The sequence below is a fragment of the Canis lupus genome, chromosome 26, assembly GCF_048164855.1.
Source record: "Canis lupus baileyi chromosome 26, mCanLup2.hap1, whole genome shotgun sequence".
Taxonomy (NCBI): domain Eukaryota; kingdom Metazoa; phylum Chordata; class Mammalia; order Carnivora; family Canidae; genus Canis; species Canis lupus.
Window position 1 is genome coordinate 29,200,452 of NC_132863.1, and position 26,900 is coordinate 29,227,351.

The 26,900-nt window shown below is 48.2% G+C and overlaps 2 protein-coding genes across 2 annotated transcripts in view; both read left to right on the top strand.

The window, feature by feature from the left end:
• Positions 1 to 728: 728 nt before the first annotated feature.
• SLC32A1 (solute carrier family 32 member 1) lies at positions 729 to 5,555 on the top strand. Its single transcript, XM_072801013.1, has 2 exons — positions 729 to 1,379; positions 3,642 to 5,555. Exons 1-2 carry the CDS (start codon positions 987 to 989, stop codon positions 4,827 to 4,829), a joined length of 1,581 nt encoding a protein of 526 aa, XP_072657114.1. The 5' UTR covers positions 729 to 986; the 3' UTR covers positions 4,830 to 5,555.
• Positions 5,556 to 12,874: 7,319 nt separating this feature from the next.
• Positions 12,875 to 26,900, top strand: part of ACTR5 (actin related protein 5) — a 36,464-nt gene continuing 22,438 nt past the window's right edge. Inside the window, exons 1-5 of the mRNA XM_072801873.1 lie at positions 12,875 to 13,273; positions 14,436 to 14,665; positions 16,408 to 16,577; positions 22,007 to 22,224; positions 22,901 to 23,083. Coding sequence (XP_072657974.1) covers positions 12,875 to 13,273; positions 14,436 to 14,665; positions 16,408 to 16,577; positions 22,007 to 22,224; positions 22,901 to 23,083 — 1,200 coding nt within the window. The remainder of the gene's footprint in view (positions 13,274 to 14,435; positions 14,666 to 16,407; positions 16,578 to 22,006; positions 22,225 to 22,900; positions 23,084 to 26,900) is intronic.

The window sequence follows — 26,900 nt, forward strand, 5'->3', positions numbered from 1 at the left end:
GCCTCCATTCTGCTCACATTTTGAGAGCGGTCGGTGGCGAGCGAGCCGCAGAATCGCTTCCAGCGCAGCGGCCCTGGACGGGCTGAAGCTGCCCGGCGACCGAGGCCAGGCTGAGCATCCTTGAGAGCGGCCCAGGACGGACACTTCTGCCCTCGAGGGGGGCTTGCGGACAGGTCTCAGTGTGCGTAACGGGTACGGATCGACGCCCAGACGGCCCGCGCCGCCGGAGACAGGTGACTTGTCGCTGCCTTTCTGGACGTCTAGACCAGTCCTTGGCCAGAGGCTCTGGGGCCGAACGGCTCTCGGGCTCTGGAGGGGGTAGTCGCGGCAGCGGGACCGCGAGAATCAGCACGCTTCGGCCCCCTCCCTCCCTGCGGTGGCGAGGTGGGAAGGGCTAGGATCCGAGCTTAGCACCTCCCCCAGAAATGCAGCACTCCGGCCCCCACCGTGCCCTCTGAGCCCCTTCCCCGTGTGCGCTCCCACTCGGTGCCACCCACCCCGCGGCCGCCCTTCCCGGCCCCCATCTCAATTCTCAGGAGTCCCTCCGAGCCCCTTGTCTCTTCTCGTCGCCCTCCCCCCCCACCCCCCGCCTCCGGGTGTTCCCCCTTCCCCAAAGCCCGCCCTCCGCCTGATTCCGAGGGGCGGGAGCGCATTGGGCCGCGCGCGGGTGGGGGCGCCGCGCCAGCCTCGCGTAGCGGCTCTGACGCCGCCGCCGCCGCCGCCCTCCGCAGCCCAGCGCGCGCCCCGCGGCAGCTCCGCAGTGCACCCGCCGCCGCCGCTCCGCCAGCCCCGCTGCCCGCCCGCAGGGTGGGCTCCGAGCGAGCCTCAAACGCCAGCCGAGAGGGTCATGAGCCAGGGCGCCTCGGGGCGCCGCGGGGAAAGCGAGCGAAGATAGCGGCCTCGCGCCCCCCTGGCCTTCGCCGCCTTGCCGCGCGTCCCCCGCGTCCCCAGCCCCTTGTGTCCTTTCCGCGGACCTCGCCGCCGCCATGGCCACCCTTCTCCGCAGCAAGCTGTCCAATGTGGCCACAACTGTGTCCAACAAGTCCCAGGCCAAGGTGAGCGGCATGTTCGCCAGAATGGGTTTCCAGGCGGCCACCGACGAGGAAGCGGTGGGTTTTGCTCACTGCGACGACCTCGACTTTGAGCACCGTCAGGGCCTGCAGATGGACATCCTAAAAACCGAGGGTGAGCCCTGCGGCGACGAGGGCGCCGAACCGCCCGTCGAGGGAGACATCCATTACCAGCGCGGCGGAGGCGCGCCCCTGCCGCCCTCGGGCTCCAAAGACCAGGCTATGGGGGCTGGTGGCGAATTTGGGGGCCACGACAAACCCAAGATCACGGCGTGGGAGGCGGGCTGGAACGTGACCAACGCTATCCAGGTGAGCGCGGGATTCCCTGCTCTGCCGGCCCCCACCCTCCACCTCCTCCCATTCTGGAGCACCAGGCTCTACCCTCAGCCGAGTCCCCCCGGGCGATCTCGATCTCCGCCGAGAGACCCCCTCCGCACCCAGGATCTCGCCTACCCCCCATCCCTCCCAGCCTTTGGGGGGGGGCGGGTATCTACAACCCTACAAATCGATGTCTCCCGCCCTGACCCTCACTCCCTCCTGCGGCTCCAGCCGCAGGACTGCTAGGCTGGGGTTTGGTTTGAGAGGCACTTGCCCTCAGACCCTGCAGACGGGAGGGAAACAGGAAGAGGGGAGAGGAGAGGGGTGAGGAAGAAAGAAAATCAGGATTGGAGGGAACCGTGTCTCGGGGGACTCCGGAATGGATTCACAGCTGCATTTTCAGACGGAAAGAGGAGAGGGAAACTGCTGAGCTGGGACTCTCCTCCCCCGACACAGGCACAGACTCACTTGGTCATATACCCCTTTCCCACAAGAACAAACGCTGGGCACAGGTGCACACGACATGCAGCTATATATAGACCACAAGATTATCCTCAAACGCACCTTCATACGCCCCCACACAAGCACATACCCGTGCATACCAAACACGCGCACGAACCTGTTTGAACATACACATGCATACAAGCACAGATTCATGCAAATAGGATCCAGCCCACCTTCTCAGGTGCAGCCCTATTGGGGACATACAGGTGTACACAAAAGTAAGCACATAATTTTATACCCGCACAAGCACAATTGGTCTGTGGTAGCTCCGCGCTTGCAGCACACAGACTCACCCCTTTCACCCGAAATCCCGGCTAAGCCGCAAAGAGGTGACCAGCTTCTCTGCGGGTCACCCTGGAGAAGTCGCCTCTGGATGCTCTTAACAACCTCTGGTCTCCAGGCCTGCCACCCCTTCACCCTACCCGCAAGGACCCACTCCCCACCAGGCGGCGCCGGACTCCGCTGGGAGCGGGTTTGGAGTCTGCCTAACGACCCCAGGAGCTGGCAAAGGGAGGCAGGCCGCAGCTGGAGGGGAGGAGGAGGCCTCAACCCAAGGATCCCCCGGGCCCTGTGGCTTGGTCCCCCTGGCGTCCCCGGAGCTCACGGTCGTTGGGGCGCACAACGTGGATCTCTCGGGAGCAGAAGGCCGCTGCGTGGGTGCTTTGGGGAACCAGGCTGCGCAGGTCCCTGCGCACTGAGTGGTTCGACCCGAGGCGCCTCCTGCTCCCGGGCCCTGCGAGACGGCCGAGCGGAACCACGGGGCAGGGGACCGCGACCGCCTCCTGGCCCCCCGCGCCTGCGCCAGGGGCATCTTTGAAGGCCCCGTTCCGGAGGCCCCGAGGGAGGCCAGGGAGCGGACCTGGAGGCTTGGAGACGGCGGGAACCCTAGATTTCGTTAGCTTTTCTTCGCTTTGTAGATTCCAAACCCTCCTTCCGTAGTCCGCCCGCCTCTGTCCACAGCTTGACGCTTGCTCGATTTAGACTCTCACAGGCTCGCGCTTTCCCCCGGAGGCCCCTTATCCTGCTAGCCTCTACCACTCACGGCCCCTTCCTCAGGCCTCAGCCTCTGCTACCCTACTCGGGGCTAGCCCTAGGACTCCCGGCGCCTCTGGCCTCATCCCTGCCCCCCCCCCCCCCAAGCCCTTTCGAGCATCCTCACATTCCCGCCTCCTTGCCTCCTTCTGCTTCGCGTTCTCGCACCCTCAGCCTCTCTTCCTCCCTACCCTAGCTCTTTTCTCTCCCTGCCGCTTTCATGTTCTTCCCCAGTTGGCCATAGGCTCTTATGAGCTTCCCTGGATCCCATTCCAGCCCCACCTTAAATCCCGCGCCCTCTCTTCCCAATGACTTGGGCCCAGCTCTCTACCTTCCTCAGCGCCCATCTCTAGCCACGACCTCTCCATCCCCTTATCTCTAACAAATTATCTTATGTAGCATTCCCTCCTGGTGTGTTGACCCTCCCACACTCAGCCTCCTCCGCACCTCCCAGCCTTGAGCGCACTTTCCCCTCTCAGGTCCGGCCTCGAACACCTCGCACTCCATCTCTGACTCGACGCCCCGGCTTCCCTCATTAGGCCGCGGTGCACCCCCAATCCAGCCTACTCTAACCTCTAAACCTCCCGGTGGTTTACGCCGGGTTCTCACTCCGCTTAGCTCCCCCTTGCGGCTACTGCCTTAAGCCACGCCCCCAGGTCCCCTGGAGCGGGGCTGCGCCGCTGAGCTCCCGGGTCTGGTTGCCTTTCCGCTCCGCAGGGCATGTTCGTGCTGGGCCTGCCCTACGCCATCCTGCACGGCGGCTACCTGGGGTTGTTCCTCATCATCTTCGCCGCCGTGGTGTGCTGCTACACCGGCAAGATCCTCATCGCGTGCTTGTACGAGGAGAACGAGGACGGCGAGGTGGTGCGGGTGCGGGACTCCTACGTAGCCATAGCCAACGCGTGCTGCGCCCCGCGCTTCCCCACGCTGGGAGGCCGCGTGGTGAACGTAGCGCAGATCATCGAGCTGGTGATGACTTGCATCCTGTACGTGGTTGTCAGCGGCAACCTCATGTACAACAGCTTCCCGGGGCTGCCCGTGTCGCAGAAGTCCTGGTCCATCATCGCCACCGCCGTGCTGCTGCCCTGCGCCTTCCTTAAGAACCTCAAGGCGGTGTCCAAGTTTAGCCTGCTGTGCACTTTGGCCCACTTCGTCATCAACATCCTGGTCATCGCCTACTGCCTCTCGCGGGCACGCGACTGGGCCTGGGAGAAGGTCAAGTTCTACATCGACGTCAAGAAGTTCCCCATCTCCATTGGCATCATCGTGTTCAGCTACACGTCGCAGATCTTCCTGCCTTCGCTGGAGGGCAACATGCAGCAGCCCAGCGAGTTCCACTGCATGATGAACTGGACGCACATCGCCGCCTGCGTGCTCAAAGGCCTCTTCGCGCTGGTCGCCTACCTCACCTGGGCCGACGAGACCAAGGAGGTCATCACGGATAACCTGCCCGGGTCCATCCGTGCCGTGGTCAACATCTTCCTGGTGGCCAAAGCGCTGTTGTCCTACCCGCTGCCCTTCTTCGCCGCGGTCGAGGTGCTGGAGAAGTCGCTCTTCCAGGAAGGCAGCCGCGCCTTCTTCCCGGCTTGCTACGGCGGCGACGGGCGCCTCAAGTCGTGGGGGCTGACGCTGCGCTGCGCGCTCGTGGTCTTCACGCTGCTCATGGCCATCTACGTGCCGCACTTCGCGCTGCTCATGGGCCTCACCGGCAGTCTCACGGGCGCCGGGCTCTGCTTCCTGCTGCCCAGTCTCTTCCACCTGCGCCTGCTCTGGCGCAAGCTGCTGTGGCACCAAGTCTTCTTCGATGTCGCCATCTTCGTCATCGGTGGCATCTGCAGCGTGTCCGGCTTCGTGCACTCGCTGGAGGGCCTCATCGAGGCCTACCGAACCAACGCGGAGGACTAGGGCGCGGGGCTCCCGCTCCCCCGCGCCCTTCCCACCGTCCCCCCCACCCCCACCAGCCCTGTGCGCCCTGCCGCCGCGCTTGGGAAGCCAAGCTTCAAACATCTCTGGTTCCTAGTTTCTGATTATTGGGGATGGGGGGTGGGAGGGGATAGGAATCCACAATCCATCGCGTCTGCGTTTCTGTTGTCCTTTCTTTACCACAACACCCTAGTTTCTGGGGAGGCGGGGACGAATTTACGGGCCGGGCTTTCTGTCCTTCCCCGAGGGACCCCGACTCTTCGGCCCCTGTCGCTGAAGCGGGTGGGAAGGGAGGGAGAGGGGGCGCAGCTCGCAGGCGCAGAAACTTGACCTTGGGGGGACATTTCACAGCCATCCAGTGCTCGGAATCTGCAGCCCCAGCCATTTCCAAGCAAGAGTGCTTCCCATTCCAGAGACATTTCAACCCCGCGGAGGGAAAGGCTGGCCGGGAAATCCGATTCGGGTGGGCGATTTCCTACGGCGAAGCGGGGAGGGGAGAAGCCGAGGCAGGGCTGACCTGCCTGCCGGTTTTCAGGAATCCAAACTCATCTTGTGCAATTTATCAGGTTGTGGAACTGTTCTACTGTGCGTGTGGTGTGCTCGTGGTGAATAAGATGAAATGTATATCAGAAAAAAAAAATCTATCTCTAATTTAGAGTGCGGTACATAATTATATCCGCAAATAAAGAAGAAACAAAGGCGTCCGCCCTTCGTGTCAGTTCTGCATTTCTGTGCCCCCCCCCGGGATCCTAAAGCGTTGGACCGCGGGGAAACCGGCTTTGGCCAGGTAGGGTGAAGCCGGGGTAGGTGAAGGAGCACTTGTAGGTAAAGGGGCCTGAGAGAACCCTGGGGAGTGAAGAGGTGAGGATGGTCCTCACTAAGAGGAGGAGGCTCTCCAGGCGTTTGGGGGAGGCAGGGGAAGGAGCATGCCTTGCTCCCAGCGATTTGTGTGGCATTGGCAGCCCTATAGCCACCAGGACAAGATTTGTTCTGAATCCCTCCTAGGGGTTGGATCCATCTGAGAATTCCAGGGACTCTTTTAACTTCCAATCCTGGGAGAGAGAGAGGGAAAGAAAAAGCCAACAAATAAGGGCATGCAGAAATCTGCACTTGGCTGTGGACTGTGAGGAGAACTATAAAGGAAATCAGCAGGTGTCTTTCCTGAGGCTCCCAGGGCCAGGGGCCAACCTGACCTCCCAGGCATCTCTCACCCTGGAGAACCCCACTTAAGTCCAAGCTAAGTTTACACAGCCACAGCGAAGAGATCTGGCTGTTTAGAATAAACAGCCTGAGCAATTAGAGTCCCAGTCTCCCCTCTTCTTGAACAGCCTGTTTGAGGTTTTGTGTTTTTTTTTTTTTTTTTAATTTACCTAGAGAATCCTGTCCTTTTTTGGTACAGATCCCACTCCAAAGCGCCGGTCTTGAACCCATTGGAGAGGGTTGTAGTCAGTCTTAAGAGATGGGACCAAGGAATGCAGGAAGGCTGGGCCATTCCTGGGGTCCTTACTGCAAGAGAAGCCCTGCAAAAGGTTTTTGGTCTCTACCACCAAGGCAGAGGACTAGTTTGGAACAATTTCTCTAGATGAGATCTGTACACAAGGAAGAACTGTGAGAATGCCTAAGAACAACATCCATTCTCCCTGCCTTTTACAATGGCTGTGGGGGCCTGGCGCGCTTGTGTAGGAGATATAAAGATGTGCGTCTGGAGTGTGGAGAAGCCTGCATCTGTGTCTTGTGAGAGTCTTGATGAATGTGTGCCTCTGTGTGTGTGTACGTGTATGTTTATGTGTGCCTGCGACAGAGGTGACTTCGGACCACCCTTGGTTCTAGAGCCATGGAACATAAGGGATAAGATCTGGTCCCCTCTGTTGCCGAGGGTTCTGACGATTTAAACGGGTCATTTGAGTTGCCCACTGTCATCTGCCTATCACCATTTGTCACTATTCTTGTTTGTCCAGGATCCAGAGCTGGCCAGAGGAACCTCAGTTTCCAGCTTCCCTCAGCTTTCTGATGTCCCCCAGGCCTGGAAGGTGATTCCCTTCCACCCCCAGCCCTGCCTGCCCTGCCTGCCACTTCTCCTCAGTGGGTCCACTGACCCTGGGGTGCGCTCTGAGTCTCAGGGCAGTCTGTAGTCTTCAGAAAAAGCCAGGACTGCTGCAGTGGGAGGGGAAGTGGGAGCATCACGTGCATCAGCTCCATCCTTCCTATCTTTAGAAGGACAAATGAGACACATAGACAGTGCCACCTCCTCGGACTTGCCTAGATCCAGTCCCCAGCATTCTGGTCCAGGCTTTGTGCTCAGCTTTCAGGAGCCTGGGTCCTGTGTGAGATGGGGGCAGGACAGCCAGCCTTATAGGAGCACCCCCATTGGTAGTACGTCTATTTCTGACTTGCATTCAGGCTGCAGGGAGAAATAGGGAGCTGAGATCCATCCCTGCACCCCTGCCTCCAACACGCCAATGTATGTGGGTACAAGTTGAAAGGAGGCATTCCAATCTTGCTTCGGGTCTTCAGTAAGGGCACTTTCAGAGTCTGAGGGAGCAGTTAGGCCTAGCTAGATTCCTTAGGGGGTCGAATTGAGGAGGGGGTGGGGGCCCCCAGGGTGCCCATCAGTGCCCATCAGTAACTCATCAGTTCTTTGTGCAGATCCTGAAAAGTGGTCCCCTCCAGCATCCGTGTCAGTCACGCATTGGTGTACCTGGCTCAACACTTTGAGACCCTGGCCTGGAGCCAAGACCCTTGCCCCTGGGGGAATCCAAGAGTTGCCACCACCTGGTCCCCAGATGGCCCTGCCTTGTCCCCCAGTGGTGAAAGCCCAAGCTGCCTGCCCTCAAAGAAGGCTCTCTGCTTTTAGAATTTGGGTAAACTCTTTCCTGCAGACACCAGATTTCTAAATGCTTCCTCCCTCCCTGCCACCCATCACCTCCCACCCTGCAGTTGATAATCACTGTTTATCTCTATGCTTTATTTTCAGGTCCTCCATATTTTAAAAGTAGGTTTTGATAGTTTTTTCCCTCAAATATAGAAGAATGCTCTGTTGTGGAACATGCTTCATTAAATGACAGGTCTTACCCCAGGGACTGATCTGTTCCTGCCTTAGGGACTCAGGAGGGAGCCCAACAGGCTTATAGGGACAAGTCAGGAAGTTGAGAGGATCCTTGACTTTCTGTTGGTGGGAATGAAGGTTCTCAGGTCAAGGGCCAGAGAGAGGCCCTCAATCAAAGAGGGGACAGACCAGCTAGATGGCTTAGTCCTCACTGCCAGTGAGGGGGTGATGGAAAACCCAGATATGGACATCCAAGGATTCAGGATAGAGAGCTTGTTGGATCCCAAAAAGCCAGCCTTGGGTGTTCTCACTGCTTTTATTTTTTTCCTTTTCAACATTATGAGAAGTTTCAAGCATACAGAAAAGGTGAAAGAATTCTACACTGACAACCCACATGCCCACCACCTATACCAAACAATTACCATTTTTACAATGCTGAAATATCTATCCCATAGCTATCCATCTGTCCATCTAGCAATCCACTAGCAATTAAATAAAATGCATTTTCCAAGTTGCAGACATTAGTGTATTTCCCTATTGTTGAAGCACTAAGGATCGGTAATGATGATGACATTCAGATAGCACAGGACTGATAATAGTCTACGCTTCACCATATCGAGTCAGAAGCAAAAGAAAATATCAGCAACAATCGGATCTCGATTTCAAATTTTATTATTTTGTTCATTTTATTTTGAATGCTATAGCTGTTTCGAATTTTGATTTTGAAAATAGTTTATCAAATATCTTATTGAATTTTTTTGCACCTTCTTAAATTTTACTCTCTGAGCAAATACTTCACTTGCCTCATGCTAATCTCAGTGAGGTAGGGCTTGGGAGATGAGCTCTACTTCCTAGAGATTTGGACAGAGTCTGTTCAAGAGCCTAGCTGTGATTGATCCCACAGTGAGGCACAGTGGGTGCCATCCTTACCAGGATGTGGGGATCAGGAGGGGCCAGAAGAGGAGAGGCCTCTAGCCGGAAACACCCAGCAGGATGATCCAGTAGTGCTGAAGGCCAAGATCGAGGGGTAGGGGGATGGTGGTGGTGGTAGGTGGAAGAGCTTTATATTTCCAGCAGCTCCCAACAACACTCTGTGGGTGGGATGGAAACAGGGTGTACAGATGTAATTCATTAAGATAAGGTCATACTGAAGTAGGATGGGCACTTAATCCAATATGACTGGTATCCTTCTAAGAAGGGGAAAAGAGATTCACACACAAGGAGAATGCCATGTGACAGTGGAGACAGAGAGTGAAATGATGTGCGTACAAGCCAATGACTACAAGCAACATCAAAATATAAGACAAAAACATGGAACAAATTTTTTCCTTTAGAATCTTCAGGGAGAGCATGGCTCTGTGAACACCTTGATTTGGGACTTCTGGCATCCAGAAGTATGATAGAATAAATTTCTGTTGGTGTCAGCCATTCTAGTTAGTGGTGTTTTATTATTCCAACTGTAAGAAATTAATACAGTAGGCTTCTGATTATTTTCTTCTAGTCATTTCTGTAGGCAAATAACCACAGCCATAGATTTTGACCAGTGCTGTGTTTGTTGTGCAACAGAGTAGCCACTAGCTACACATGGCTTTTTAAATTTAACTATAAACTAAAATTAAATAAAATTAAAAAATCAGCTTCTCGTTTGCACCACTCACACATGTCTCATGCATTGGACATTGCAGAACATTTCCATCATGGCAGGAAGTATTATTGGGCACCATTGGTCTAGTGTGTCTGTCAGTGTTCTCCTATGATGATGCTGCATGGCAACCCAAAATTTTGATGGATTATAAGAACAAACATTTTTGGTATTATTGTTCATGTGGCCACAGGGCAGATCAACTTTATGTTGCAGGTCAGCTGAACTTGGTTCCTGGCCACTGTTTGAGTTCTGGTCTGCTCCAGGTGTCTCCCATCCTCTTTAGACTCAGAATATGTTCTTCTCATGACTAATAGCAGGAGTGCAAGAGACCAGCCTAAAACCACAAAGCACACTTAAAACCTTTGCTCAGGGCAGCCGGGTGGCTCAGCGGTTTAGTGCTGCCTTCAGCCCAGGGCCTGATCCCGGAGACCAGGGATCGAGTCCCACGTCGGGCTCCCTGCATGGAGCCTGCTTCGGTCTCTGCCTCTGTGTGTGTGTGTGTGTGTGTGTGTGTGTGTGTGTGTGTGTGTGATGAATAAATAAATAAATCTTAAAAAAAAAAAGCAACAACAAAAACCTCTGCTTAGGTTACATTTGGTTATCATTGGCTAAAAGCAAGCCACATGACCAAGCCCAGGATCAATGACTATGGTGAGAGGTCTTTTAAAGTTACATGGCAGATGGTATGGATTATTATCCTCTTATTATATGGAAGCAAAGAAGTGGGATCAAGAATCCAGGCTACCTTTCTTAGACATAGTGCTTGTGTGTGTGTGTGTGTGTGTGTGTGTGTGTGTGTGAAAAAGTAATACATTCACATGGCTGAAAATGTTTTAAGGTGTGCAGTAAAAAAGTTTCCTCCACCTGATCCTCCCACCTTGGCTCCACTCTTTTTTTTAAAGACTTTATTTTATTTATTCATGAGAGACACACAGAGAGAGAGGCAGAGACATAGGAAGAGGGAGAAGCAGGCTCCATGCAGAGAGCCCGATGTGCGACTTGATCCTGAGACTCAAGGATCACTCCCTGGGCCAAAGGCAGACACTCAACCGCTGAGCCACCCAGGCGACCCTTGGCTCAACTCTTTACAAGTAAACTCATATTAGTTTCCTTTCTATCTATATGAAAATATGAGCAAAACCATATGTATTTGTTACTCCCCCTTTTTAAAAAGGGAGTCCATTACACATTGTACTGCCTTCACTTATTTCTTTTAAAACTAAATTTTGAAGACTTTTCCATGTTAGTATGTAGAGATGTAGTTCTTAAACTTACATTCACATATATTTACTATTCTCTGTCTTCTGCTTATTCCTGCTTTCTCAGCTCAAGGATGAGTGATGAGTACTTTCAGATATGAGATAATGGGTTTGTGTTGGAAGGCAACACCCTTAATCTGATTTTGCCACTTGGCTAGTTTTCAGTCTGGCCTAGAAGTGTTCACAGAGATTTTGAGAAAGGTTTAAGGTCTCATCTCCTGCTTAAGATGTTTATTCAGAGCCGTCTTTTATAATTAACTTGCTTTTTTCCTCTCAAAGTAATGTGTTCCAGAACTGGAAGCATAGAGTCAAGGCAGCTGCTGTAAACCTTTGTATACTGCTAGCTGAGGGAAATTAAGTAAGGGAGAGCTTGCTCAGTCCTTTTATTTATTTTTTTTAGATTTTATTTATTTATTGATGAGAGACACAGAGGCAGAGACATAGGCAGAGGGAGAAGCAGGCTCCATGCAGAGGGTGCCAGGGAACTCCATCCCAGGACCCTGGGGATCACACCCTGAGCCAAAGGCAGATGCTCAACCACTGAGCCACCCAGGTGCCCCTATTGTATTTAATCTAATTAATTAATTTTTTGTCCGTTAAATGATTATGCCTTAGAAGTGAAACATTGATGCCTGACAATGGTTTAAAGGTCATTGACTTGGGAAATGTAGAGAACAGTTGCAAAAATTGTAATTGTAATCATGAATATCGGAAATAGAAAACATCCTCATAAATACATTACCTGTTAAAAATATATTCCTGTACATATATAATCCATCGTTGTGTAGACTTTATTTTGTGGTCTCCATTTTTTAAAAAATTTAAATTAGATTTGCCAACTTACAGTACAACGCCCAATCCTTTTAGAGCTAGAGCTGGGGGGGGGGGGAGTGTCCCATTACCTCCGCTCCCATGCCCATTGGCCAGAATTTAGTCATATAGTCATACTAGATGACCTCCTGCAGGGTGGGGAGGGGGCAGGTTACCACCCCTTTTGGCAGGTCACCAAAAGGAAGAGAGATTATACATATTGAGGATCAATTAGTCCTTTTTTCAAAATTTTAAACATTTTATTTAAATTTAATTTGCCACCATAGAGTGTAACACCCTCCCAGTGTTCATCTCATCACAAGCCCTCTTAGTGCCCGTCACCCAATCCCTCTACCCACCTCCTCTTTTCCTAAGTCTTTGAGGTCTCAGTGGGAGGGCACAGTCTGTGGGAGCTAATAAACGATAAATAATAATAATAAACCTCTGAAAACGCTTTATTGTATCACAAAATATTACAGGAAAGTGCACAAATCATAAGTGGACAGTACGATGAAGCTTCACGAAGTGAAAAAGTGCGTAGCAGGATTGCTGGGCCAGAAATCGAGGGGGATCCCCGGGTGGCTCAGCGGACTGGCGCCCGCCTTCGGCCCAGGGCGTGATCCTGGAGCCCCGGGGTCGAGCCCCGGGATGGGATCGAGCCCCACGTCGGGCTCCCTGCATGGAGCCTGCTTCTGCCTCTGCCTGTGTCTTTGCTGGTCTCTCTCTCTCGGTGTCTTTCATGAATAAATACATAAATCTTAAAAAAAAAATAAAAAGAAATTGAACACTATCGCTCCCCTAGTCCGCTTCGCGGGCTGCAGGCGAGGGAGGAGGAGTGAAGGCGAGTTACGGGGAAAACGGGCTGTGGCGGGTCGAGAAGGCGTCCCGGAGCCCGGGGGGGCGGGGCCCGGTGGCGTCACGCTTCGGGGCGGGGCCCGGTGGCGTCACGCTCCGGGGCGGGGCTTACTGGCCGGCGTCCCGGCTGCGGCGAAGGGGCGTGGCCAGGCCGGCTGGCGGGGCGAGGTCAAGCAGAGGCGGGACTGCGAGACCAAGGTGGGCGGGGCCTAGCGATCCCCACACGGTCTGGGTCGCAGGCGGCGAGTCACCGCAAGGCTGGCCGGGCGTAGCGAAAGTCGGCTCGGCGGGCGCTCCTCGCCGTCGGGGCGGGACCCTGCGCCTTCCGGGCCGGGCTGCGGGGGGGCGGGGCTCGGCGCCGCCTGGGCGACGCTGCGGAAGGGGGCGGGGACGGCGGCGTGCGCGCTCCAAGATGGCGGCGGCCGGGGCGGCCGGCGCGGTGGCCAACGTCTTCCCGTTCCGCGACGCCCGCGCCGCGCCGGACCCGGTGCTCGAGGCCGGGCCGGGGGCACACGGGCCATTGCCGGTGCCGCTCGTGCTGGACAACGGGTCGTTCCAGGCCCGCGCTGGCTGGGCGTGCCCCGGCCCGGACCCGGGTCCCGAGCCGCGCCTGCAGTTCCGCGCTGTGTGCGCCCGCGGGCGGGGCGGGGCGCGGGGCGGGGCGGGCCCGCAGGTGGGCAACGCGCTGGGCAGCCTGGAGCCGCTGCGTTGGATGCTGCGCTCGCCCTTCGACCGCAACGTACCGGTCAACCTGGAGCTGCAGGAGCTGCTGCTGGACTACAGCTTCCAGCACCTGGGTGTCTCCTCGCAGGTGACGCGGGGGGGGGGGGGAGGGGGGGCGGGGCTCGCGGCTCCGCGCTCTGGGCTCTCTGGGGTCGTCCTCACTACAGGAGCTCTCACTTGCTCATTCACTCATTCATTTGGTCAGTCGAGTAAGGCGTAAGCGCCCAACGTGTGCACGCCGTGTGCCAGGCTCCTGGGGTACAGCAGTGGGCACACAGCGCTCCTCCTCCCTTGCAGCACACATTCGGCCTTGAGCACCCCACTCTGTGTCAGGCACTTTTCTAGGCGTTCGGAATACATCCGTGAATGTGACACATTTTTTCTGTGCTTTGGAGCTAGAATGGAAAAAAGACAGTCTAGTATGAAAAGGCAAATAACTAGAATTAGGTAGTAGATTTTCAGGTAGGGTAGGAGGAGAGGAGAGGATGACTTCCCGCCCACCCCCCCCCCGGGGGGTCAGGATAGGACGCAGGGAGAAGGTGCTGTTTGAGCAAGGATTCAAGGAGGTGATTGAGGGAGCAGCCATGTGAATGAGCAAATGGCATTCCACACGGGGAACAGCCAGTGAGCAGGCCCCGAGGCAGGAATGTGCCCCAGTCCTAACTGATAGCAGCCAGAGTGAGAGGAGAATAGTAAGTGGAGGAGGAAGTCAGAGAGCTGCGTGGGGGGAGCAGATCACGTTTGGCTTTTACTTGCATAAAATGAGGAGCCATGGCAGGGTGTTGAGCAAGGGCAGGGATGTGGCTTTTGTTCCAGAAGGATCATTGTAGCTGCTAAATGCAGAACAAACTGGCAAGGGGCATAGGGGGTAGAACCAGGAGGTCAGTTAGGAGGCTGTTGCCATAACCCAAGTGAGAGGTGGTGGTGACTTACACACGAAGGAAGTTGGGGGAGGGGGATGTGGTGTGAAGCCATTGGGTTCTGAAGGTAAATCGAAGACAGAGCTGACATGGTTTGCTGACACCTTGGAGGGAGTTTGACTTAACAACCTTAAATTGACCCTGCTTTCATATTTTCTACAACAACTTCCAGTAGAGATGAGGTGAGTATTCTACAGTTGCTTCTGGTCAGATTTTTGATTAAAGACCAAAAAGCAAATCCAGTCTTTACAGTAGGACTTTGGTTTCTTTTTGTGCTTTGAAAAGAGTGTTTTTTGTTACTTGTCTGTTTTCTCTTTTCTTTCAAAGTAGGGCTGTGTCGATCATCCCATAGTTCTGACAGAAGCTGTGTGCAACCCACTGTATTCTCGACAAATGATGTCCGAGCTTCTTTTTGAGTGCTATGGGATCCCTAAGGTTGCCTATGGAATAGACAGCCTCTTCAGCTTTTACCACAATAAGCCAAAGAACTTGATTTCCAGTGGGCTCATCATTTCATCTGGATACCAGTGTACACATATTTTACCCATCTTAGAAGGGAGGTGAGTAGCCTTGACAGCATTTGAGTGCTGTTTTGAGAAACATTCAGAAAACATTTATTGGGGGCCCACTTTAGAGGTGGAGTGGAAAGAACAAGCATTGGACTGTGAACCGGCCTCTGGGCTTGGCTCTGACATACTTGACTATGTGACTTTAGTCAATCCACCTTCCATCCTTGTGATCTCCTGGGCCAAGTTGCAGTAGATGGTCTGCGAGGGCCAAATCCACAATTCTAGAATTTTGCTATTTTGAACTATGGCAAGATAGCTCACATAGTACCTGCAGGTAGTAGGTGCTCCATAAAAATGTCTTTGAAATGTTCTGGAGTCACCTTATTATTGAGAGGTTATTTTTTTATTTAAAGCTTTTTAATCATGATTGTTTAGACCTTTTTTTTTAGACCTTTTTTTTTCCAGGTATAGTGCCTGGCATGTAATACAGGTACTTATTAAAACATTTCCAAGTTGGATAAAAGGTGAGGGTAGTTTCATTTTTAAAGCTGTTTTCATTTTATGTTTGGACTTTTATGCTCAGAGAAGAGACGAGGCCAGCATGGTGCTCTCTGAGGTTTCTCAGTGCATAAAGGGCATTTAAGTAGGAAGTAGAGCCCTGGTTTTGGCCTTGAAGGCCTGGATTTGCAGCCCTGCTGAGGGTGAAGTTATTTACCCTCTTCACATAGCTGCTTAACATGTAAAATTGGGAGAAACTAATTTCTTAGGGTTTCTTAGAAACTAATTTCATCCTCACCCTGAGGATGAAATAATTATGTAGGTGATGGCACTTTGTGAACTAGAAGATTATAGTCTGAATGTTTAAGTCAAAATAAATGTTGAATTTATTTAGAACTAAAGTGGTATTTTCTCTGAAGTTTCTACAAAAATTTATGAAGATAATACTTCTTTTACATATTACCAAACATTCCTGATGTATAGAGTTTTCTATTTTATGTAAACAGAATATGCAGAAATTAAAAATAACCTTGTTATTTTTATATCATACTGAGAGAAAAGTGTTTTACCTGAAAGCTAAGAAATGAGCACATTGGAGCGTAGCCTGTTCTATGCTGGCATCTGCTGGTGAAGCATGATATAGCGGCAGCATTTCATTATGCTTCAAGACCCTAGTGCTCTGCTCCTCTTTCTCATGTTAAGAAAAATGTTATTCTGGTTCTCTTTCCCTTTATATCATGTGAAGGGGACCAGGTCCTTTTAGTTTACAGTAAGCCAGTATGTGCATGGTTCCTTAATGTTTATGCATCAGTAAAAGTGGAGTATCTAGGGGAGGGGATCTTAAACTCCAGCCTTTGCTGCACTTACCTGGGAAGTTTGTTAAAATGCATATTTCCGGGCCTGCCCCAAAGCAAAGGAGTCCTGAGAATTAGTATGTTTAACATTTTCCCCAGCTGATTCTACAAGGCCCACAGGTTGAGAAATGCTTGACAAGTCACATTAGGGTCTGAATTCAGAGTGCACAATCTTTCCATCTAACCTTGTTTCCTTCTGAGACTCTTACTGGAAGTTAGATGCCATGTGTCTGGGTGTGAACTACGAATTCCTGCATTGAGTAAGAGACTGGGAACTTTAGAGTCCCTTCATCTGTAAAGTTTTCTCTTCCCTTACCTGGTTGGTTTCTTCTTTGTTCATCTGGACTGTTACCCTTCTCTCAGTCTCCCCACCAAGTGGTCCCTGTTCTTTCTTCCATGTTGCCAAAAACGTCAGCACTGTTTTCCATTCCTTGATTGTAGGTTAGATGCTAAAAACTGCAAACGCATCAATCTGGGAGGAAGCCAAGCAGCTGGCTACCTCCAGCGCCTCCTGCAGCTGAAGTATCCTGGGCACCTGGCAGCCATCACACTCAGCCGCATGGAGGAGATCCTGCATGAGCACAGCTACGTTGCTGAAGATTATGTGGAAGGTAATGAAGAGGGCATTTGCCTGCGGCTTATAGATGTTGGCTACATTGAGGGTGTTCCTTAAATTGTGCCCAGGATGACTCTTTGGCTTTTTAGTATCCCCTCTTCCTTTTGGTGTTTACTTAAACTGTTCAGTAAACTGTTAACTTTTTGAAAAGGGTTTTGGCTATTTTACCTCCTTTACCTTTCCATATAGATGTTAGGATTAGTTTATTCATATGTACAAAAAAGATTCTGTTGGAATTTTGATTGAAAGTATATGAAATATGTATTAGATTGGATATGAAACAACATTTTACCAGATATGATATTAAATCAAGATGTAATATTAAATCTAAACTGGGGAGAAGTGACATTTTATACTACGTGGAATCTTCTAATCCATGAACATAGTAGCTCTTTCCATTTACCTAGGTTTTTATTTCTTTCTTCAGCATGTTGTAGTTTTCGACATACGGATCCTGTACATGTTAGATTTATGCTTGAGTCTTTCTTTGCTTGTTTCATTTCTGTTTCCACTTCTCATTGTTAATGTATAGAAATGCAATTAATTTTTATGGGTTGACCTTATATCCTGTGACCTTGCTAAATTTATTTTTGTTTTTTTGTAGATTCCTTGGGAATTTCTATGTAGACATGTCATCCATGAAAAGGGACAGTTTTATTTCTTCCTTTCTGATCTGTTTGCTTTTTTGCTTTGTCTTGCCTTATTTTACTGGCTGGGACTTCCAGCACAATATTGAATAAGAGTGGTGATAGTGAGCATCCCTGTTTTATGCCCAGATCCTGTTTTTGGCATAGTGGAGGAATGTGGTCTTTTACTATTAACTATATGATATTAGTGTGAAGTTTTTTGCAGATGCCCTTCATCTAACTGAGGAAATTCTTTTCTCTTCCTAGTTTTACTGAGCATTTTTATCATGAATGGATTTTGAATTTTGTGAAATGTGCTTTTTGCACCAATTGATATGATCCTGTGGTGTTCCTGCTTTAGGACTACTCCTATGGGAGATTTTAATGATGGCTTTTGGATTTTGAACTAGCCTTGATTGGGTAGGGGGATAGACCCCGCTTGTTCAGGTATATTATTATTTTTATACGTTTTTTTATTTGAGTTGGTAATATTTTGTGGGATTTTATGTCGATATTCATGTATTCATGAAGGATGTTGATCTATAGTTTTCTTATATGGTCTTTGACTAGTCTTGGTATTCTGGTGATGCTGGTCTTATTAAATTAGATGGAAAGTGTTCCCTTTTCTTCTTCTTTTTTTTTTTTTTTTTTTTTTTTTTTTTGATTAATTGGGGGAGAAGGGGCAGAAAGAAAGGGAGAGAGAATTTTGAGGCTCTGTGCTCAGTGCAGAGCCCAACATAGGGCTCAGTCTCAGTACCTGAGATCATTACCTGAGTGGAAACCAAGAGTCGGACACTTAACCAACTGAGCCACCCAGGTACCCCGGCCTTCTATTTTCTGGAAAACATTGTGTAGATAGATGATATATATATTTTTTAATATTTGATAGAATGCTCCAGTGGAACCATTAGAGCCTGGAGATTTCTTTTTATACAGACTTAACTATAGGGATGCCTGAGTGGCTCAGTGGTTGAGTGCCTTTGGCTCAGGTTGTGATCCTGTGGTTTGGGGATTGAGTCCCACATGGGGCTCCCTGCAAGAAGCCTGCTTCTCCCTCTGCCTGTGTCTCTGCCTCTCTCTCTGTGTCTCTCATGAATAAACAAATAAATAAAATCTTTTAAAAAATAAATAAAGACTTATAACTATGGATTCAATGTCTTTAATAGAAGTAGGACTATTTAGGTAATCTCATTGATGTCTTTTTATTATTTCCTTCCTTCTACTTTGTTTAGGTTTAGTTTGCCCTCTTTTTTTAGATTCTTAAGATAGAAGTTCAGATTATTATGAGACCATTCTTCTTTTTAGTGTAAGCATTTAATGCTGCAAATTTCCCTTTCAGCATTGCTTTATCTACATTCTGTACATTTTGATATTTTTAAATTTTTATTGAGTTCAGATATTTTCTAATTTCCCTCAATATTTATTTTTATGAACCATTGATTATTTAGAAATGTGTTTTATTGAGAATACACCAAAATAAAAAGCTTCCACACAGTGAATGGATACAACAAAACTTAAAAGACGACCTATGGAATGGGAGAAAATATTTGCAAATGATATGTCCAATGAAGGGTTAGTATCCAGATTATATAAAGAACTGATTAAACTCAACACTCATAAAACAAATAATCCATAAATGAGCATTTCTCCAAAGAAGACATACAGATGGTCAAGAGACATGTGAAAAGATGCTCAACATCACTTACCATCAGAAAATGCAAATCAAAAGAGATACCATCCAAAATCAAAGATACAAGAAACAAGTGTGGCCAGAGTATGGAAAAAAAGGAACCCTCTTACACTGTTGGTGGGAATGCAAACTGGTGCAGCCACTCTGGAAAACAGTATGTAGGTTCCTCAAAAAGTTAAAAATAGGACCACAGTGATCCAGTAATCCCATTACTGGGTATTTACCCCAAGAATACAAAAACAAAATTCAGAGGGATATATGCACCCCTATGTTTATAGCAGCATTATTTACAATAGCCAAAGTATGGAAGCAGCCCAAGTGTCCATTGATAGATGAATGAGTAAAGAAGTGGTGGAACACACACACACACACACACACACACACACCAGAATATTATTAGCTGTAAAAATGAGTCGATCATGTTGTTTTGCAATGATGCGCATTGAGCTAGAGTACTATGCTAAGTGAAATAAGTCAGCAAAAGACGAATCATGATTTCACTCGTGGAATTTAAGAAACAAATGAACAAAGGAAAAAGGCAAACCAAGAAACAGATTTTTTTTTATAATAAATTTATTTTTTATTGGTGTTCAGTTTGCCAACATACAGAATAACACCCAGTGCTCATCCCATCAAGTGCCCCCCTCAGTGCCCGTCACCCATTCACCCCCACCACCCCCTTCTCCCCTTCCACCACCCGTAGTTCGTTTCCCAGAGTTAGGAGTCTTTATGTTCTGTCTCCCTTTCTGATATTTCCCACACATTTCTTCTCCCTTCCTTTATATTCCCTTTCACTATTATTTATATTCCCCCAAATGAATGAGAACATATAATGTTTGTCCTTCTCCGATTGACTTACTTCACTCAGCATAATACCCTCCAGTTCCATCCATGTTGAAGCAAATGGTGGGTATTTGTCATTTCTAATGGCTGAGTAATATTCCATTGTATACATAGACCACATCTTTATCCATTCATCTTTCGATGGACACCAAGGCTCCTTCCACAGTTTGGCTATTGTGGACATTGCTGCTAGAAACATCGGGGTGCAGGTGTCCCGGCGTTTCATTGCATCTGTATCTTTGGGGTAAATCCCCAGCAGTGCAATTGCTGGGTCGTAGGGCAGGTCTATTTTTAACTCTTTGAGGAACCTCCACACAGTTTTCCAGAGTGGCTGCACCAGTTCACATTCCCACCAACAGCGTGAGAGGGTTCCCTTTTCTCCGCATCCTCTCCAACATTTGTGGTTTCCTGCCTTGTTAATTTTCCCCATTCTCACTGGAGTGAGGTAGTATCTCATTGTGGTTTTGATTTGTATTTCCCTGATGGCAAGTAATGCGGAGCATTTTCTCATGTGCGTGTTGGCCATGTCTATGTCTTCCTCTGTGAGATTTCTGTTCATGTCTTTTGCCCATTTCATGATTGGATTGTTTGAAGAAACAGACTTTTAATTGTCAAGAACAAATGGATGATTTGTTCAAATCAAATGCAGGAAGGTGGGGGGATGGGTGAAATAGGTGATGGGAATTAAGGAGCATACTTGTAATGAGCACTGGATGATGTATGGAATCGTTGAATTGCTGTAATGTATGCCTGAAACTATGTTAACTATACTGGAATTAAAATTAAAACTTAATTAAAATAAAACATTTAGGTTTTAAAGGTTCAATCTAATTTGATAGTTTAATAAATAATTGATGTGGAAGGCTGAAAGTTAAAGTAAGGTGTTTTATGGTCAAGTATTTAGAGATAACTCCTGTAGTATTTCCATGACTTATTTATAGTTAAATTTCATTATGTCAAAAAACCTTGGTATCAGTGGAGTTTGTGAAGGTTTGCTTTATGACACTGGTGCATGGTCTCCTTTGGTGAATGTTCCATTTATACTTGAAAAGATCATGGACTTCTGCTGTTGGGCAGAGTAGTCTGTGATGTCATTTAGGTTCACTGGTTGATGATGCTCTTCAGTTCTTCTATGTCCCTGTTCCTTTCCTGTGCTTGTAGCTCTGTTGATTATTAAAAGAGTTTTGAAGTCTCAAGAGATAATTGTAAATTTTTTATTTCTCCTTTCATTTCTGTCAGTTTTTGCTTTTAAGTATCTAAAGCGCTTTTGTTAGGTACATATTGAGGATTCTTATTCTATCTTGACAAATTGACCTTTTATCATTATACAGTATCCCTTTTTACCCCTTGTAATTTTTCTTGGCTTTGATGTCTACTTGGACGTTAATACAGCCACTCCAACTTTTTTTTGCTGAGTGCTTGCATGGAGTGTCTTTCCATCTTTTAAATCTACTTTTATCATTATATTCAAAGTGAGTTTCTTAATAGTTGGTTGTTTTGTTTTGTTTTGTTTTTTAAATCACGGTGTCAGTCTCTTTTAACTAGTTTGGTAAGACAGTTTAAAATTTATTATTCATATGTTGGGTTTAGTTCTACCATTTTATTATTTGTTGTCTGTTATTCTCTTTGTTCCTGTTTCTACTGCCTTTTTTGGGTTATTTAAATATTAAAAATTTTGTTTTCGTATTGGTATTTTAATTTATCTGTTGTGTTTTTACTGTATCTTTTTGTATAGTTTTTTGGTGGTTGCCCTGAGGTTATAGTCAACAGACTCCTTGCAGTGTTTTGAGAGTCTCTTTTTACCATCTCAGTGGAAGGTGGCAATATTAGCACCCCAGGGGCTCCTTTATCCTGGGTTGTCTTACGTATTACATTTATACACGTTGAAAACCCAACAGACATTGTTAGGGCTTTTTACTTTGAATTGTCAAACATATTTTAAAAGAACTCCAGAAGAGGTTAGTCTATCATGTTGACCGAGATTTTCATCATATCTATTGCTATTTCTTCATCCCTAAAGTTCCAAGTTTCTTTCTGTTATCAGGTCTGTCTGGCAAACCTTAGTTAGCAATATTTTGAGAACAGATCTGTAGGCATTACACATGTCCAGGTGTTATATCTGCGTTTTGTCACCGGGGTGGAGTCAGAGTTTGAGTGGACCGTGCTTTCTCTACCTTATCTGGATCTCAAAGCTTGGTATTAACTTTCTAATTTCTGTGCTAATAGTGTTTCCATTTTATAACTTCCAAAATTATTTCTCCAAAGAACTGCAAAAATGGAGATGCCCTGATTATTACGAAAACAATGTCCACAAGATGCAGCTCCCGTTCTCTAGCAAGCTCCTGGGCAGCACTCTGAGCTCTGAGGAGAAGCAGGAGAGGCGGCAGCAGCAGCTGCGGCGCCTGCAGGAGCTCAATGCCCGCCGGCGGGAGGAGAAGCTGCAGCTGGACCAGGAGCGGCTGGACAGACTGCTCTATGTGCAGGTGCGTGTGCATCCCAGGAGGGCGCTGCAGCCTTTGCACAGGCGGTCCCAGAAAGGTTTCTTCCTAGATCTTCTTCCTCAGCCAAGAAATGCAGTGACTGTCTGAGTTCCCCTTGCGGTCAAGGAGGACTCGAGGGTTCTCAGTGTGGAGCTCCTCAGCACAGAGGAGTCATGCTGCATACAGAGCAGCAGGTATCTCTGAGAGAGTTGTGGGCTTGGTCTTCACCGATTTACTTTGGCCTTATAATCTCCTTTGTCTTATAACTTTTGAATTGAAGTGTAGCGCACGTCCACAAATCTATAGTGTGTAGCTTGATGGATTGTCACAACGTGAGACACAATGTATATCTGCCATCCAGAGCACTGGCATCCCAGAGACCTCCTGCATATCCCTTCTTAGCCAATACATTTCTGACATCTGTCACCATAGATTAGTTTTGCCTATTCAGATGGTGCTGAGACTGTAATACGATGCAGCCTAGAGACAGCTAGGGAAGAGGGTGGTGTGTGAACTGTGGGTGGGAGGTGAGATTTTGTGGAGGGGCAGGCTAGGGGAGTTGTGGGAGCCCTTCCTGCTGTAGTTTTCCTCTGTTTAGCTTCCAAACTACTTCTTTTTCCTTCCTGTTTGTGATTGTGTTGTCATCTTTGAAGATGAATTGCAGCTGCTCTGGTTTTAGGAACTTTTAGAGGATGGCCAGATGGATCAGTTTCACAAAGCTCTGGTAGAGCTGAACATGGACTCCCCGGAAGAACTGCAGTCCTACATACAGAAACTCAGCTCAGCAGTGGAGCAGGCAAAGCAGAAAATCCTCCAAGCAGAAGTCACCCTTGAGGTGGATGTGGTGGACAGCAAGCCTGAGGTACCAGGGGCCTTGGGAGGAGGGTCCCGTAGGGTCGTTTAACCTGAGGGCAGGAGGGAGGACTATCTTGAGAAGGCTGACCTCAAAGAGGTATGACCAGACTTGGAAAGCAGCATGGTGAGTGCCGTCCATGGGGACATGGACAGGGCAGAGAGGCACTGACCTTGTGCTGACTGAAGTTTGTACCCAAGGGTGAGTCACCCTGTAGATTTCTGGCTCCCCTGGGAGGGGCATCTGTGCATGTAGAGTAGAAAGAACATTCACGCACCAGCCATGTGGTGCCATCTTGAATCTGAACATTCTTCTAATGGTTATTTGCGGTTAGTCACACACTCCCTTCTACTTTTCCTCATATTTTCTTAAATATATTGTGGTTGATGTTTCACTTACTTTCTTTCCATCGTGATGTCCCCCCAAGGACAGGGGTCATGCTTCATAATAGTTGATGGATTTTTTACAGCACCTAGTAGATGTGCTTAATAAAATGTCCATGCGTTGATTTAGCCATGACTAAAACTGTTTGAATAAGCTCTTCAGTGTTCTCTGTCTTCTCCTTTTTGTTTCCATGCCAGTGGAGTGTTAATAAGTGTTGATATGGCATCAAGGCAAGTGGCAGGCTGAGATAGGGCCCAAGGTGATGCACACCCTCACACTGGGCGCTGCACACCCATACACACGAGTTGACTTGCTTGGCTTTAGAACTGGAAGAAAGTGTTAGTAAGTGTGTGCATGTCCTAAATCTATCTGCTCTGGAGTTCTAAGACAAAGGACTTGTTCATTGACTTGTGACATTTCTGGGCCAGGATTAACCATTCTAGCTTGGTAGGTTTTTGTTTTTAAATCAACTTTCTTTAAATTCTAAAACCTATACATTTAGAAAGAAGCAGTCCCATGGAAAAATCCAGTTTGGTGCTAGGCGTGGTGTGGCTGCTTGCCAGTGACTTCAGAGGTGTCTTTGGCTCAGCAGGAAGCCTGTGCTTGCTCTGACTCTCAGCTGGAGGCTCACTTACACACTTGCTGCGCTCAGCCTCCATCTCCAGCTCTCCAAATACCTGAGATTCCCTGAGGCCAACAGCCAGCCAGGGCATGCATGTCAGAGCAGACCCCGAGTCAAGCTTCCTGGACACAGCTTCCCAGGATGGCTAGAGTGTGGGTGAGGGGCCATGACTGCTGTCTTACTCTGGAGTGGTATCCCAGGTCAGCTTCCCCGATTCCCTGTTGTGCTTTGCATCTCAGCTGTTTACTGGGGTCCAGACCCATGTTGCCTTTGTTGTGTATTCCCCCTTGTTCAGTTCTTACCGTGCTTAATGTGCTAGTAGGACATCAGCATCTTTATACCAAAGATGTATCAGTAAGCCACTGGCAGGCAAGGAATTTCAGATTTTTTTTTTTTTTTTTTTTTTTTTTTTTTTTTTTTTGAGAAAGACAGAGAACGCAAGCAAGGGTAGAGGGAGAGGGCGAAATAGACTCTCCTGAGCAGGGAGCCCAATGTGGGGTTTGATCCCAGGATCCTGACATCATGACTTGAGCCAAAGGCAGACGTCTACTCAGTTATCTGAGCCACCCAGGCACCCCAGGATTTCAGATTTCAAAAGAAAAGCCCCAAACAACTATAAAATGTGATTCGTAAGCAGTTGAGAGCTAGTTTTTCCTTCTCTTTGTGGATTTTTCTGTATTTGTTGCAGGCTGTGAGTCAGCCACTCCTTCATGCAGTTAGCAGGTACTTATTAAGTCCCCACTTCCTTCCGTGCTCTGGGGATAATATTCAAATCTCTCTGGGCTTGGGGAGGTTTTGAAATTTTGGACTTTCAGTAGTTTCTCTGTATACAACAAATTTAATGAGTTGATCTGTCCTCAAAGCATGAGGGTCAGTCAGCATTTATTGAGGGTGAGTGTGATTAGGGTCAGTTACAGTAATTTCATGGGATAAATGTGACCACGACACTGGCTGGCTAGTTCTACCTTTCAAAACGTATTTATGGTGTTTTCCGGCAATGTAATTTGTTTAGAATGGAGAGAATGGATTTATGTGGATCAAAGTTCATATTGAAATACCATCCAAGTAGTAATGGCTAAATTGGATTAATCCAGCAGAATTTTTAACTGAAGTGTTTTCTGAAATCCATTTTTTCCCCATAGACCAGTCCATTTCAACACTTGCTATTCTGCAAGTATTCTGATGAGGATATTGTAAAGGAGTGGGCTTTGTCAGCATTCCTAATGAAGTATTTAAACTAGAGGATGTTGGCTTTCCATCACTAAGTACAGCAATGGCGTTGGGGGCAGGGCATAGTTTTAGAGCACCATCACTTTTTGGAGAATACAATGAGCTTAATATATAAAGTTCTCTTGCCTGATTAGCCAAGATCAGAGCTGGCCTCTGCTTGTTCTTATGCCACTCCATCAAGACTATTCCAGGGAACCATGCCGCATCTTCTCTCATGTGCTTTGGCAAATTGTCATTCTGTTCAGTTCCAAAAGAATGGCTATTTGTGTTCCTGAATGCTACACAATACATGTGGACACTCTGGCAAACCCTAGAAGGCGAGAAGCCAGCCGTGGTAGAGAAATCTGTTCTCTCTAGCATGCCCATTGTCTGCTTTGAAATCATTGGCTTTGGGGCAGCCTGGGTGGCTCAGTGGTTTAGCACCGCCTTCAGCCCATGGCATGATCCTGGAGACCCGGGATCGAGTCCCACGTCAGGCTCCATGCATGGAGCCTGCTTCTCCCTCTGCCTATGTCTCGGCCTTTCTCTCTCTCTCTCTCTCTCTCTCTCTCTCTTTCTCTCTCTGTCTCTCATGAATAAATGAATAAAATCTTTAAAAAAAAAGAAATCATTGGCTTTATTTCTCTGTGAGTCATATGAATTAGGATGAGTAAAATATCTTTTTATCATTTCTAGTGAAACTGAGAAGTGATCTTTAAGTAGCATGCTTCTGAGTATAGCTAGATGAAGGTGGATGATGATGTTTTTGCTATAGCTGAAGAAGTCTTTTGAAACTTGAACATTTTATAATCTGCTGTTCCAAGGAAATTAAAGGGTATATCCCAGGGGCTCACCACACACACAGTAATAGGCATGGTATGCTAGGTACTAGTGACATAGATTAACATACATTTTCTGCGTCTTTCATTTATCTGAAAAAATGAGGATATTGTATTATACTTAGCTGACTGTAATGAAGCTTATCTGGTATGATGGTAGATGTATGTGAGAATATAGATGAAGTTTTGAGAAAGGATTGGTATATTTGAGGTGGGCCCTGAAAGATTGTAGATTTCAATAGGTAGCAAATAAGGGAAGGACATCATAGATTGAGACATTTAGATGCAAAGAAGGATGCATGCAGGGAGCATGGTAGGTTTAGTGTGCAGTGTGGGAGATGAAGCAGGGAAGGGAGGCAGAGGCCAGCCTACAAAGGTCTTTATCAGTCAGCCTTCACACAGAGCCTTCAAAGGATGTCCAGCAAGGAAATAATCTAAGGAGACTTTATGTTAGGAAAGTAACTAGTGACAGTTAGGATGATGGGAGGGGTGAAGCTTGGGGTGGGAAGGCAGGTATAAATGTGTTGTAATCCGGAAGAGAGCTGATGTGGGAAGGGTGGGAGAGCAGCCATGGGGGTGGAAGGTAGAGGAGACACTTCAGAGGTAGCATCCAGGACTTTTGGTGCCACTTAGTGGATGTGTTGACAGAGTGGCAGTTGCTGATAATAGAACATGTGACATGTGCCAGACCCTGTGCTGAGCACTTCTGCAAGTGTTATCTTGATTAATTTTCACAATTCTGTGAGTACTATTATATATCTGTTTGACAGAG